This window comes from Panthera onca, chromosome D4 (assembly GCF_046562875.1).
Source record: "Panthera onca isolate mPanOnc1 chromosome D4, mPanOnc1 haplotype 2, whole genome shotgun sequence".
Classification (NCBI taxonomy): domain Eukaryota; kingdom Metazoa; phylum Chordata; class Mammalia; order Carnivora; family Felidae; genus Panthera; species Panthera onca.
Window position 1 is genome coordinate 31,066,337 of NC_138351.1, and position 14,355 is coordinate 31,080,691.

General features: G+C 36.4%; 1 protein-coding gene across 3 annotated transcripts in view; it reads right to left on the reverse strand.

The window, feature by feature from the left end:
- SLC35D2 (solute carrier family 35 member D2) overlaps positions 1 to 14,355 on the reverse strand; it is a 59,586-nt gene that overhangs the window by 13,367 nt on the left and 31,864 nt on the right. For all 3 annotated transcript variants that reach the window (XM_060609865.3, XM_060609868.2, XM_060609866.3), the window contains one exon: positions 11,287 to 11,354. In XM_060609865.3, the coding sequence (XP_060465848.2) occupies positions 11,287 to 11,354 (68 nt within the window). The remainder of the gene's footprint in view (positions 1 to 11,286; positions 11,355 to 14,355) is intronic.

The window sequence follows — 14,355 nt, forward strand, 5'->3', positions numbered from 1 at the left end:
AGCTGTTATCATGAATGGATGCCACGGCAACAAGGATGGATGAGGCAGAATAGTGAATCAGCGATATAGAAGACAAACTTATGGAGAATAATGAAGCAGAAAAAAAAGAGGGAGACTAAGGCAAAAGAGTACAAGAATTAGAGAAATTGGTGACTCATTAATAAGGAACAACATTAGAATCATAGGGGTCCCAGAAGATGAAGAAAGAGAAAAAGGGGTAGAAGGGTTATGTGAGCAAATCATAGCAGAAAACTTCCCTAACCCGGGGAAAGACACAGACATCAAAATCCAGGAAACACAAAGGACTCCCATTAGATTCAACAAAAACCGACCATCAATAAGGCATATCACAGTCAAATTCACAAAACACTCAGGCAAGGAGAGAATCGTGAGAGCAGCAAGGGGAAAAAGGTCCTTAAACTACAAGGGAAGATAGATCAGGTTGCAGCAGACCTATCCACAGAAACTTGGCAGGCCAGAAAGGAGTGGCAGGACATATTCAATGTGCTGAATCAGAAAAAATGCAGCCAAGAATTCTTTATCCAGCAAGACTGTCATTCAAAATAGAAGGAGAGATTAAAAGTTTCCCAGACAAACAAAAATTAAAGGATTTCATGACCACTAAACCACCCCTGCAAGAAATTTTAATGGGGGCTCTCTGAAGGGAGAAAAGACGGAAAAAAGAAAAGAAAAAAAAAAGACCAAAAGCAACAAAGACTAGAAAGGACCAGAGAACACCACCAGAAACTCCAATTCTACAAGAAACATAATGGCAATAAATTCATATCTTTCAGTACTCACTCAACGTCAATGGACTAAATGCTCCAATCAAAAGACATAGGGTAACAGAATGGATAAGAAAACAAGATCCATCTAAATGCTGTTTACAAGAGACCCACTTTAGACCTAAAGACACCTTCAGATTGAAAGCAAGGGGATGGAGAACCATCTTTCATGGTAACAGTCGACAAAACAAAGCTGGAGTAGCCATATTTATATCAGATTATATCTAGGTTAAAATCTAGACTTTAAAATAAAGACTGTAACAAGAGATGAAGAAAAGCATTATATCATAATTAAGGGGTCTATCCACCAAGAAGATCTAACAATTGTAAACATTTATGCTCCAAATGTGAGAGTACCCAAATATATACATCAATTAATCATAAACATAAACTCACTGATTATAAATACCATAATAGTAGGGGACTTCAACATCCCACTTACAACAATGGACAGATCATCTAAGAAGAAAATCAAGAAGGAAACAATGGCTTTGAATGACACACTGGACCAGATGGGCTTAACAGATTGTTTCAGAACATTTCATCCTAAAGCAGCAGAATATACATTCTTCTCCAGTGCACATGGAACATTCTCCAGAATAGATTACATACTGGGACACAAATCAGCCCTCAACAAGCACAAAAAGATTGAGATTATACTGTGCATAGTTTCAGACCACAACGCTATGAAACTCGAAATCAACCACAAGAAAAAATTTGGAAAGATAACAAATACTTGGAGCCTAAAGAACATCCTACTAAAGAATGAATGGGTTAACCAAGAAGTTAAAGAGGCAATTAAAAAGTACATGGAAGCCAATGAAAATGATAACACCACCACCCAAAACCTCTGGGATGCAAAGGCAGTCATAAGAGGGAAGTATATAGCAATCCAGGTCTTCCTAAAGAAGGAAGAAAGGTCTCAGATACACAATCTAACCTTATATCTTAACGAGCTGGAAAAAGAACAGCAAATAAAACCCAAAGCCAGCAGAAGAAAGAAATAATAATGATTAGAGCAGGAATCAATGCTATTGAAAACAAAAACAAAAACAAACAAACAAAAAACAGTAGAACAGATCAATGAAACCAGAAGCTGGTTCTTTGAAAGAATTAACAAAATTGATAAACCACTATCCAATTTGGTCAAAAAGAAAAAGGAAAGGACCGAAATAAATAAAATCAAGAATGAAAGAGGAGAGATCACAACCAACACAGCAGAAATAAAAATACTAAGAAAATATTATGAGCAATTATATGCCAATAAAATGGGCAATCTGGAAGAAATGGACAAATTCCTAGAAACATATAAACTACCAAAACTGAAACAGGAAGAAATAGAAAATTTTAACAGACCCATAACCAGGAAAGAAATTGAATTAGTAATCAAAAATCTCCTTAAAAAACCAGAGTCCAGGGCTGGATGGCTTTCCAGGGGAATTCTACCAAACATTTAAGGAAGAGTTAACACCTATTCTTTTGAAGCTGTTCCAAAAATTAGAAATGGAAGGAAAACTTCCAAACTCTTTCTATGAAGCCAGCATTACCTTGATTCCAAAACCAGACAAAGACCCCACTAAAAAGGAGAACTACAGACCAATTTCTCTGATGAACACGGATGCAAAATCCTCAACAAGATATTAGCCAACCAGATCCAACAATACATTAAAAAAATTATTCACCACGACCAAGTGGGATTTACATCTGGGATGCAGGGCTGGTTCAATATTTGCAAAACAATCAATGTGATGCATCACATCAATAAAAGAAAGGAGAAGAACCACATGATCCTCTCAGTAGATGCAAAGAAAGCATTTGACAAAATACAGCATCCTCTATTGCTAAAAACCCTTAAGAAAGTAGGGATAGAAGAATCATACCTCAAGATCACAAAAGACATATATGAAAGACCTACCACTGATACCATCCTCAATGGAGAAAAATTGAGAGCTTTCCCCCTAAGGTCAGGAACAAGACAGGGATGTCCACTCTTGCCACTGTTATTCAACATAGTATTGGAAGTCTTAGCCTCAGCAATCAGACAATACAAAGAAATAAAAGGCACCCAAATCAGCCAGGGGGAAGCCAAACTTTCACTCTTCACAGATGACATGATACTCTATATGGAAAACCCAAAAGATTCCACCAAAAAACTGCTAGAACTGATCCATGAATTCAGCAAAGTTGCAGGATATAAAATCAATGCACAGAAATCGGTTGCATTCCTATACACCAACAATGAAGCAACAGAAAGAGAAATCAAGGAATTGATTACATTTACAACTGCACCAAAAACCATAAAATACCTAGGAATAAATCCAACCAAAAGAGGTGAAAAATCTATATACTGAAAACTATAGAAAGCTTATGAAAGAAATTGAAGAAGACACACATAAAAAAGGAAAAATATTCCATGTTCCTGGACTGGCAGAACAAACATCGTTAAAATGTTGATACTACCCAAAGCAATCTACACATTCAATTCAATCCCTATCAGAATAACACCAGCATCTTCACAGAGCTAGAACAAACAATCCTAAAATTTGTATGGAACCAGAAAAGACCCCAAATAGCCAAAGCAATCTTGAAAAAGAAAACCAAAGCAGGAGGCATCACAATCCTGGACTTCAAACTGTACTACAAAGCTGTAATCATCAAGACAGTATGATACTGGCACAAGAACAGACACTCAGGTCAATGGAACAGAATAGAGAATCTAGAAATGGACCCACAAACATATGGCCAACTAATCTTTGACAAAGCAGGAAAGAATATCCAATGGAATAAAGACAGTCTCTTCAGCAAGTGGTGCTGGGAAAACTGGATAGCGATATGCAAAAAAATGAACCTGGACCACTTCTAAGAAAAAAAAAATTTTTATTTATTTACAAAAATAAACTCAAAATGGACGACAGACCTAAATGTAAGACAGAAAGCCATCAAAATCCTAGAGGAGAAAGCAGGCAAAAACCTCTTTGACCTCGGCCACAGCAACTTCTTACTCAACACGTCTCCAGAGGCAAGGGAAACAAAAGCAAAAATGAACTATTGGGACCTCATAAAAATAAAAAACTTCTGCACAGCAAAGGAAACCATCAGCAAAACTAAAAGGCAACCAACAGAATGGGAGAAGATATTTGCAAATGACATATCAGATAAAGGGTTAGTATCCAAAATCTATAAAGAATTTAGCAAACTCAGCACGCAAAAAACAAATAATCCAGTGAAGAAATGGGCAAAAGACATGAACAGACTCTTCTCCAAAGAAGACATCCAGATGGCCAACAGATACATGAAAAAATGCTCAACATTACGTATTATCAGGGAAATACAAATCAAAACCACAATGAGATACCACCTCACACCTGTCAGAATGGCTAACATTAACAACTCAGGCAACAAGAGATCTTGATGAGGATGTGGAGAAAGAGGATCTCTTTTGCACTGCTGGTGGGAATGCAAACTGGTGCAGCCACTCTGGAAAACACTATGGAGGTTCCTCAAAAAATTAAAAATAGAACTACCCTAAGACCCAGCAATTGCACTACTAAGTATTTATCCAAGGGATACAGGTATGCTGCTTCGAAGGGACACATGCATCCCAATGTTTATAGCAGCACTATCAACAATAGCCAAAGTGTGGAGAGAGACCAAATGTCCATCCATGGATGAATGGATAAAGAAGATGTGGTGTGTATATAGTGTGTATATATGTATGTATATATATATATACATACATATATACACACATACACATACACACACACACACACACACACACACACACACACACACACACACACAATGGAGTATTACCCAGAAATCAAAGAGAATGAAATCTTGCCATTTGCAACTACGTGGATGGAACTAGAAGGTATTATGCTAAGCGAAATTAGTCAGAGAAAGACAAATACCATATGATTACACTCATATGAGGACTGTAAGATACAAAACAGATGAACATAGGGAAGGGAAGCAAAAATAATATAAAAACAGGGAGGGGGTCAAAACATAAGAGACTCTTAAATATGGAGAACAAACAGAGGGTTATTGGAGGGGTTGTGAGAGGGGGGATGGGCTAAATGGGTAAGGGGCATTAAGGAATCTACTCCTGAAATCATTGTTGCACCATATGCTAACTAACTTGGATGTAAATTTTAAAAAATTTAATTAATTAAATAAAGACATAAAAAAGAGAGAAGAAAAATAATATAGATCAGATATTCAGATCTACATAAAGAGCATCAAAGAAAAAATAATGAAGGCAAAATAAAAACTTATTTTCCTATTTTCAATATTTTATTTATTTATTTATTTATTTATTTATTTATTTATTTATTTATTTTATCTATCTATCTATCTAGTTAGAGAGATTGTGAGCAGGGTAGGGACAGAGAAAGAGGGAGAGAGAGAATCCCAAGCACACTTCACACCCAGCATAGAGCATGATGCAGGGCTTGATCTCACAACCGTGTGATCATGACCTGAGCCGCAATCCAGGGTCAGACGCTTAACTGAGCCACATGGGTAACCCTATTTTTCCTATTCTTAGCTGATGTAACAGAAAACAAATTGTTCAAATAATATTAAATAGGAACAAGGTACTCAATTATGTGTGTGTGTGTGTGTGTGCACTTATGTATGCTATATAAGTGAAATGTATGATAATGATACAAGAGACAAAAAGGGGGAGTTAGGATTATTTTATTATTGAATAGTACTCACACTATCTGTGAAGTGGTGTAGTGTTATGTGAAAGTGGATTTAGATTAGCTATAAATGTATATTTCAGACACAAAAGGCAGTAAAAGAGTGGAAGACGAAAAGAGCAACAAATAACAAGAGCAACAAATATAAAGCAGTAAGGAATATAATTGATATTAATCCAACTATGTCAATAATCACGTTGAACCTCAGTGGTCTAACTGCACCAATTTAAAGATACAGACTGACAGAGTGGATCAAAAAACAAGACTCAACTATATATACCTTGTCTACAAGAAACCAGCTTTAAATATAAAGAAACATACAGATTACAACTAATGGATGGAGAAAAATATAACTAACACTAATCAAAAGAAAGCAGGAATAGATATACTAATTTTAGAGCTGGCTTCAAAGCAAGCAAAGTTATCAGGAATATAGAAGTTCATTACATATTGATAAAGGCATAAATTCTCCAAGAAGATATAACAATCTTTAACTGGTATGTGCCTAATAATGGAGTATAAAATTATATGAGTAAAAAATAACAGAATTGCAAGGAGATGAATCTACTATCATAGCTGAAGATATGTCAACATCACTCTATCAGAAATGGACTGATCCAGTTGACAGAAAATCTGTAAGGACATAGTTGAACTCAAAAAAACCATCAATCAACTATATATATTGCCATTTGTAGTCTACTTCATCCAACCAGAGCAGAACACACATCCTTCACAATAGTTCACAAAAATGAACTATTGGGACCTCATCAAAATAAAAAGCTTCTGCACAGCAAAGGAAACAATCAGCAAAACTAAGAGGCAACCAACAGAATGGGAGAAGGTATTTGCAAATGACATATCAGATAAAGGGTTAGTATCCAAAATCTACAAAGAACTTAGCAAACTAAACACCCAAAAATCAAATAATCCTGTGAAGAAATGGCGGAAAGACATGAATAGACACTTCTCCAAAGAAGACATCCAGATGGCCAACTGACACATGAAAAAATGCTCAACATCACTCATCAACAGGGAAATACAAATCAAAACCACAATGAGATACCACCTCACACCTGTCCGAATGGCTAACATTAACAACTCAAGCAACAAGAGATGTTGGCGAGGATCAGAAGAGGACCTCTTTTGCACTGCTGGTGGGAATGCAAACTGGGGCAGCCAATCTGGAAAACAGTGTGGAGGTTCCTCAAAATATTAAAACTAGAACTACCCTATGACCCAGCAATTGCACTACTAAGTATTTATCCAAGGGATACAGGGATGCTGTTTCAAAGGGACACATGCACCCCAATGTTTATAGAAGCCCTATCAACAGTAGCCAAAGTATGGAAAGAGCCCAAATGTCCATCCATGGATGAATGGATAAAGAAAATGTGGTATATATATACAGTGGAGTATTACTCAGCAATCAAATAGAATGGAATCTTGCCATTTGCAACTACATGGACGGAACTGGAGGGTATTATGCTAAGCAAAATTAGTCAAAGAAAGATAAATATCATATGACTTCACTCACATGAGGACTTTAAGATACAAAACAGATGAACATAGGGAAGGGAAGCAAAAATAGTAAAAAACAGGGAGGGGGACAAAAACATAAGAGACTCTTAAATATGGAGAAGAAACAGAGGGTTACTGGAGAGATTGTAGGGGAGGGGGTGGGCTAAAAGGGTAAGGGGCATTAAGGAATCTACTCCTGAACAATGAAATCATTGTTGCATTATATGTTAACTAACTTGGATGTAAACTTAAAAAATAAATTAAACAAAAATTTTAAAAAAAGAATTTATCAAACTCAACACCCAAAAAACAAATAATCCAATAAAGAAGTAGTCAGAAGACATGAAGAGACACTTTTCCAAAGATGACATCCAGATAGCTAACAGACATATGAAAAGATGCTCCACATCACTCATCATCAGGGAAATACAAATCAAAACCAAAATAAGATACCACCTCACACCTGTTAGGATGGCTAAAATTAACAACTCAGGAAACAATAGATGTTGGCAAGGATACAGAGAAACGGGAACCCTCTTGAACTATTGATGAGAATGCAAACTGGAGTAGCCCCTCTGGAAAATAGTATGGTGGGCCCTCAAAAAATTAAAAATAGAACTACCCTATGACCCAGCAATTGCACTAGGTATTTATCCAAAGGAAACAAAAATGCTGATTCTGAAGGGGCACATGCACCCCAATGTTTTAGCAGCACTATCAACAATAGCCAAATCATGGAAAGAGCCAAATGGACATCAACTGATGACTGCATAAAGAAGATGTGGTGTATATATATATACAATGGAATATTACTCAGTGATCACAAAGAATGAAATCTTGCCATTTGCAACAATGTGGATGGAGCTAGAATGTATTATGCTAAATGAAATAAGTCAGTCAGAGAAAGACAAGTATTGTGGAATTTAATTAACAAAACAGATGATCACTGGGGAAGGGAAGGAAAAGTAAGACAAAAACAGAGAGGGAAGCAAACCATAAAAGACTCTTAAACACAGTGAAGAAACTGAGGGTTGGTGTTGGGATGGGCTACATGGGTGATGGGCATTAAGGAGGGCACTTGTTGGATAAGCACTGGGTCTTATATGGAAGTGATGAACCACTGGTTTCTCCTGTATGTTATGTTACTGTATGTTAACAAACTTCAATTTAAATAAATTATGTACTCTAAGAAAAAAAGAAAAGAAAAACCCTAAGTAACAAAGACAAGTCACATGCTGGAATGAGATATTTAAGTATATAAGGCTAATAAAGAGTCAATATCTATAATAAAAATAGAAAATAATAAGGAAGAGAAAATATACTTACAGTACTATATGTATTTATTGAGAAAATTCACACATAAATGAACCCACACAGTTCATTTACGTGTCGTTCAAGGGTCAACTGTATATGTAACAGAAAAAAAAACTATTGAAGCCATGCACTATAGGAAGAACCAATTCTCTCTGGGGTGAAAAGAGGTCAGCTCAAAAACAGGCTGACCTCAAGAAATAGAAATATTTAACAACAGTTAACATTACTGGGCATTTTCCGTGTCCAGCATTGTTCTAAGTGCTCATCTCTATTATCTCATTCAATCCACATCCTATGAATCAGATACTTTATCTCATTGTCCACATTTTAAAGATAAGGAAATTGAGGCTCAGAGTGGTTAAATAACTTGTCCAAGGACCCAGAGTTAGTAAGTGGCAAAGCCATGATTCAAACCCAGGCCATCTGATTCCAGAGTTCAGACACTTAGCTGCTGGAATAGTGCCATGATTTTAGTGTCCTCAAAAGACCCACTTAAAAAACAGACCTACCTAGTTTTCATCCTTAAAGTTGGGTAAAACCTGAAATCTTGATGATTTCATCATTTACTGATTTATTTATAATTGATATGCCTTTATGGCATTTTCATTTGCAAAGTGACTACTGATGACAAAAACCTTTATAAAGTATTTATTTTCTAAGAAACACATTATTAAAAAGGAAAAAATGCATGGAGTTATACACAGATAGGGCCAGGCCTATGGCAGGCAAGTCCCAGAGAGTGGCAGCTCACATCCAGACCCCCCCAGCACATCATTCACTGAGGACAGCTGACATTGGAGGGTTTACTTCTTGATTTCCTTCAAGGAATGACTAAGTGGTATAATGCAAGTAAAAAAAAACAAAAATTAAAAAACAAAATAGAAACAGTATCTCATTGAGTTTATAGTGAAATGAGAAAAACTTTGAAATTTAGCTCTGTTGTTCATAGGTGAATCTGGGATTAGCCAGGGAAAAGTGCTAGTCTGAGTTTGTGTGATATGGGTTGAATTTTTTTTAACCAGAGAGAAAAGATGGTTTGACAAAGGGTGATTCACAAGCATGGCTTAGATTTTGTTTTCAAAGTTAAATGTCAGCCAACAACTGGGAAAACTACAAATATTTCACTTATGTTTCTGACAATGGCTACCTAAGTGCCCTAAGGGACCCTCCCATTGCAAAGCAACCTATGCCTGGAAAGGACACACTACTTGAGAGATCACTGGTCTTGAAAGAGGCACAAGAGGTCACCCAAACCCTCCTCCTTTAAAAAAGGAGGAACTGGAATGAAATAAGTCAGTCAGAGAAAGACAAGTATTGTGTTAACAACAGTTAACAGTTAACATCAGTCTGTGGACTGATAAAGTATTAGGGCCAGGCAGGAGTCGGAGCAAAACACAACTGAAACAGAATAGGGGTGCCTTGGGGCAGAGACCTTAGCAGAACAGCACTGTCTGGAAACAGCCTTGAGCCAGACTCCACGTTGGGAGGGACACTTTAGCTCACTGAGCCTAGACCCTCAGAAATGCACACAGCGGTCCAGGTCAGGGGCAATGCCTGGCTGTCAGCAGGACCAGAAACAATTTGTCCCCACAGGAAGGTTTCTCAAATTTGCATTTTGTTATGAGCGTTCAGCCCATAACACTGATTAAGCACTGTGCTCACAATGACAAGTCACCAACCACACACAGTTTGACAGTCACAAACTATATATAACATTTAGATTCTTAAAAACTGCAGATAATTGGAATCATTAAATGAAGAATACAGAACAGCTATGTGTATAACATTTAAAGAAATGAAAGTTACTACAGTCACAAAGATCACCAATGAGAGAATGTTAGGAATGAATAAGTTTGTAAAAAAAAAAAAAAAAAAACACATGAAACTCACAAATAAAAAATTGTTAAAATCAAAAAGTCAATCAAGAGGCTCAACATTAAATCAGACACAGCTAAAAAGAGAATTAGTGAAATGGAAGTTATACATAAATGTTTTCATCGTGTGAGACTACATCACTGCAATTAAAATCAAGTTTGAGAATTTTTAAGTGTTGATCAAAGAGACTGAGGTGTTCTTAGCCAATTTAAACATAATGAAAACTGTACTATTGATGGTAAAAAAAAAAGGGGGGGGGGAAATTCACAGAATTACTTTTGATAAGTAATTCCCTGACATAGTCATTCAAAGCACCTTTCAGTATGGGATAAGATAGGTGTTCGTCTATGCATGTAGCCCCACTCAGGAAAGATATGCCAAAAACTTCAAACAGGGGTCACCTCTGAAGAAGAAAACTGCAGTGCTGGGGGACAGGGAAAAATAGAGTAGCTTTTGTTCCCTGTGAATTCTGTTGCAGTTCTTGGATTATTTAGTTGCGTGTATTACCTATTCATGAAAGGGAATTTTCAAGTTTTCAGAAGATAAAAGACACAGGCTGCAAGGCTTCTCAACAGGAAGACAGACGTAAGGAAAATTTTAAGACAAAAGCCTAAAACTGTTGGACAATACAATGGCTTGGACAATGCTCCTCAGAAATTTCCCTGAATACAGCAGGTACGGCACTAGAGTAAATGGTTGTCATTTCCACATATTTATGTGGGTGGAAGATCTTGAAAACTGAGGGACATTGTAGCAAAGACAACAAATAGCACTGAATGTAATACATCAGCGGACCTCATGCAGACTAACTTTCAGAAATCAATAGACAACATCATATTTTGGAGAAATGTGATGTTAACATGACTCTCAAAAATAACAGTGTTTCATGCTTGCTCCTGGTCTTTTGGGCTGTGTTCCCAGGGATCCTGGGTCTCACTCCACTCCTCTGCTGCAGGGGTACTTTCCAGAGAAAGCTGGAGAAGCATAGACAAAGGGATTTTAACAGAGCATACAGAACGTATATTTCGATTTGACTTGTCAAGAGATGTCATAGACCGAGCTTCTACTTGTCTATGGTTTCTTACCCCAAAAAACAGGAAAGAAGAAACTGTATGATAAATAGAACATTCTTCCATTCATTGAATTCAGTAGCCTATTACAAAAAAGAAAGAAAACTAATGGTTAGACTCATAATACTGCAGTTTAAATTTATGGATTTTACCAAATCGTGTTTTATTACAGGAACCACTTTCCCAAACAAAATACAACTTAAAAAATCCTAGCCAATACCAGCTGTGGGATGTTGGGCATATCACTTTTACTCCCTAAATCTCAGATTCCTTTCACAAAACAGGGATTTTTTTTAAAAAACTTCCTCAAAAAGTCCATGTGAGGATTTAATGAAACTATTGAGAACCTGGCGGGAGCCAAGGATCCAGTATCACTATTGTTGCTGTGACTTTATTAATCTGTAATTAACTCTTTATTAATCTGTAGTCACAAAATCAGGATTGGGTTTACTTTTTATAAATAATCTTAGAAGAAGGGTGCCCAGAGGGCTCAGTCAGTTGAGCACCCAACTTCGGCTCAGGTCATGATCTCACCAGTTTGTGAGTTCGAGCCCCACATTGGGCTCACGCTGTTAGCAAGAGCCCGCTTTGGATCCTCTGTCCCCTTCTCTCTGCCCTACCCCCACTCATGCTTGCTCGCTCTCTCTCAAAAATAAACATTAAAATTTTTTTTTTGTAATAAATAATCTTAGAAGAAAGCTTATTAGGGGCGCCTGGGTGGCGCAGTCGGTTAAGCGTCCGACTTCAGCCAGGTCACGATCTCGCGGTCCGTGAGTTCGAGCCCCGCGTCAGGCTCTGGGCTGATGGCTCGGAGCCTGGAGCCTGTTTCCGATTCTGTGTCTCCCTCTCTCTCTGCCCCTCCCCCGTTCATGCTCTGTCTCTCTCTGTCCCAAAAATAAAAAAAAAAAAAAAAAAAAAAAAAGAAGAAAGCTTATTAGAAAATTAATAATAATGGCTAAGTCCATGAAATATTTTCAAGAATTTACAAATGCTCAGTAAGTATTATGAACAAATAAACTAAATTATTTGCTTTTTGCAAAGCAAGGAAGTAATTGGGGTGGTGGAGTTAAGACAGAAGTTGGGTGCAGGAGTTTCAACTCTCAAGAACTTAGCTGAGAAGATGAAATTAACCCCCTTGAAATGACAGGTAACAATAAAAAGGAGCATTTTATTCATGATTTGCCCTTTGTCTACATCCAAAAATGATTTTAAAGTGACTCAAGACAATAAGCATGTGCTGCACATAAGCATGTGCTGAATAACACAGTTGAACATAAGCTCTATTCACTTCCTACTAGGCAAAACTTGGTTAATCAAGTTTTATAAGTTTACAGATTTAAAACTATTTAAATTCTTGTTAAGTTTAGAATTCAAAAAATTTAAGCCAATTAGAATGGAATTCTCCCCCCATTAATACAATCTTGCCACACTTGTTATTTTTTCATTAGTAAGACTCTGCCCACATCTCTTATCAAAAAGATACACGTTAAATATTGATGATAACTGTTGAAGCTGGTTGGTGGGTATGTGGGGTCTGTTATACTATTTGTTCTCCTTCTGTATAGGTTTGAAAGTTTCCAGCATAAAATTATTTTTTTAATGCTTACTTGTGAAAGGAAAATATAAATATAAAGCTGTCTTACTGTCAAAGGGGCAGAAAACATCCAAGGTAGTCAAAGATCAAAACCAAACAAAAACTATAGAAAACACTCTGTATCTAAAGTTAAAATAAAACTGGAAATAAGAGAAAACCATATGCTCCAAACTCCAAGCCACAGATAGAAAAACATTTATTTGCTCAACAAACTGGAAGTATTTACTCAACAAGCTGAAACTATTTCTGCAAACAGTAAATAAAAACTGTTCTGATACCATATAAACCACTGAGGGCTATGTAGTAATCTTCACAAAAATATCTGGATTCTTTGCCAATCTATATTTTAATAGATTTTAGTTTTATTTTGTTCCTTTAATAATGATGAGGCTGTGCTGGTGGCATTTTAAAAAACAATGTAAAAAATAATGTAGTATGACATTTATTTTAAAACAAATTAATTAAAGGTGAAGAATGATGAAGTGCTGCTTCCTTTAGACTTGCTATTGCTGTGCTCGCTTCGGCAGCACATATACTAGACTTGCTATTTCTCTAGCAGTATGGTGGAGCATGCATCTTTTTTATTTTGCATTTATGCGTTTTTTTTATCAGAAAAATAAATCCTATTATTTACCCTATTCATCAAATGCAATATACCCCATGTACTTTGAGCCTGGTGCAGCAATTCAAATGACTAAAAAAAGGTCACCCAAACAGTATTATCCAGGGGCCCAAACTGTTGACAAGAGGAGCTGGCATCATGGACCTGGACAATCAGAGACAGAGCCAAGGTGCTGTTACCAGGTTTGTTGACCGTGTAAGTCCAAGGTCCCAGAGTGAGTGAATCTCCATGCAGTAAGTCATACACATGAGTCTTAACCACAACTTCTGATCCTCTCCAGCCAACCAGGAAAAATGCTTCACCTAAGTACTTTTTCTATTAACAAGTTAATATTTTGCCCTAATTTATCAATCAATTTCTGCTATAATCAAACCAAACTTGGCAAACAAAATGCAATTTTATAGGCTAACACATCTAATTATATAAGTTCTCTTCTTTATTACATTCGGTTCACAATCTAAAACGGATTCACACATGGTTAAAAGTAACCAATTGGAAGAAGCTTACAATTCAATGGAACGAACACACAGCAGAACAATCTTACTAGTGAAAAATACATTATTTTTTTCCACAGGATTTTAAAAATCACTGATTATAGTGAGTGTCCCATATCTTCTGGATCTCCTATCATACAATACTTTTAAATTAAAATAGAGTCAAATTTTTAACTTCGTGATTTTGTATCTTATCATTTTTACAGAAGGCCCTTTTAACAGTTATAAACACATTCTATTTTTTTCCAATTATAAGTTTCTTATAGATTTTTAAATAAATCTATATATTTAGCTCTGATCCATCTGGAATTTCTGTGGAGAATAATCACAGCTGGGGCTCTAAGGTACCTAGAGAAACTGTAGATTAGAAGCCT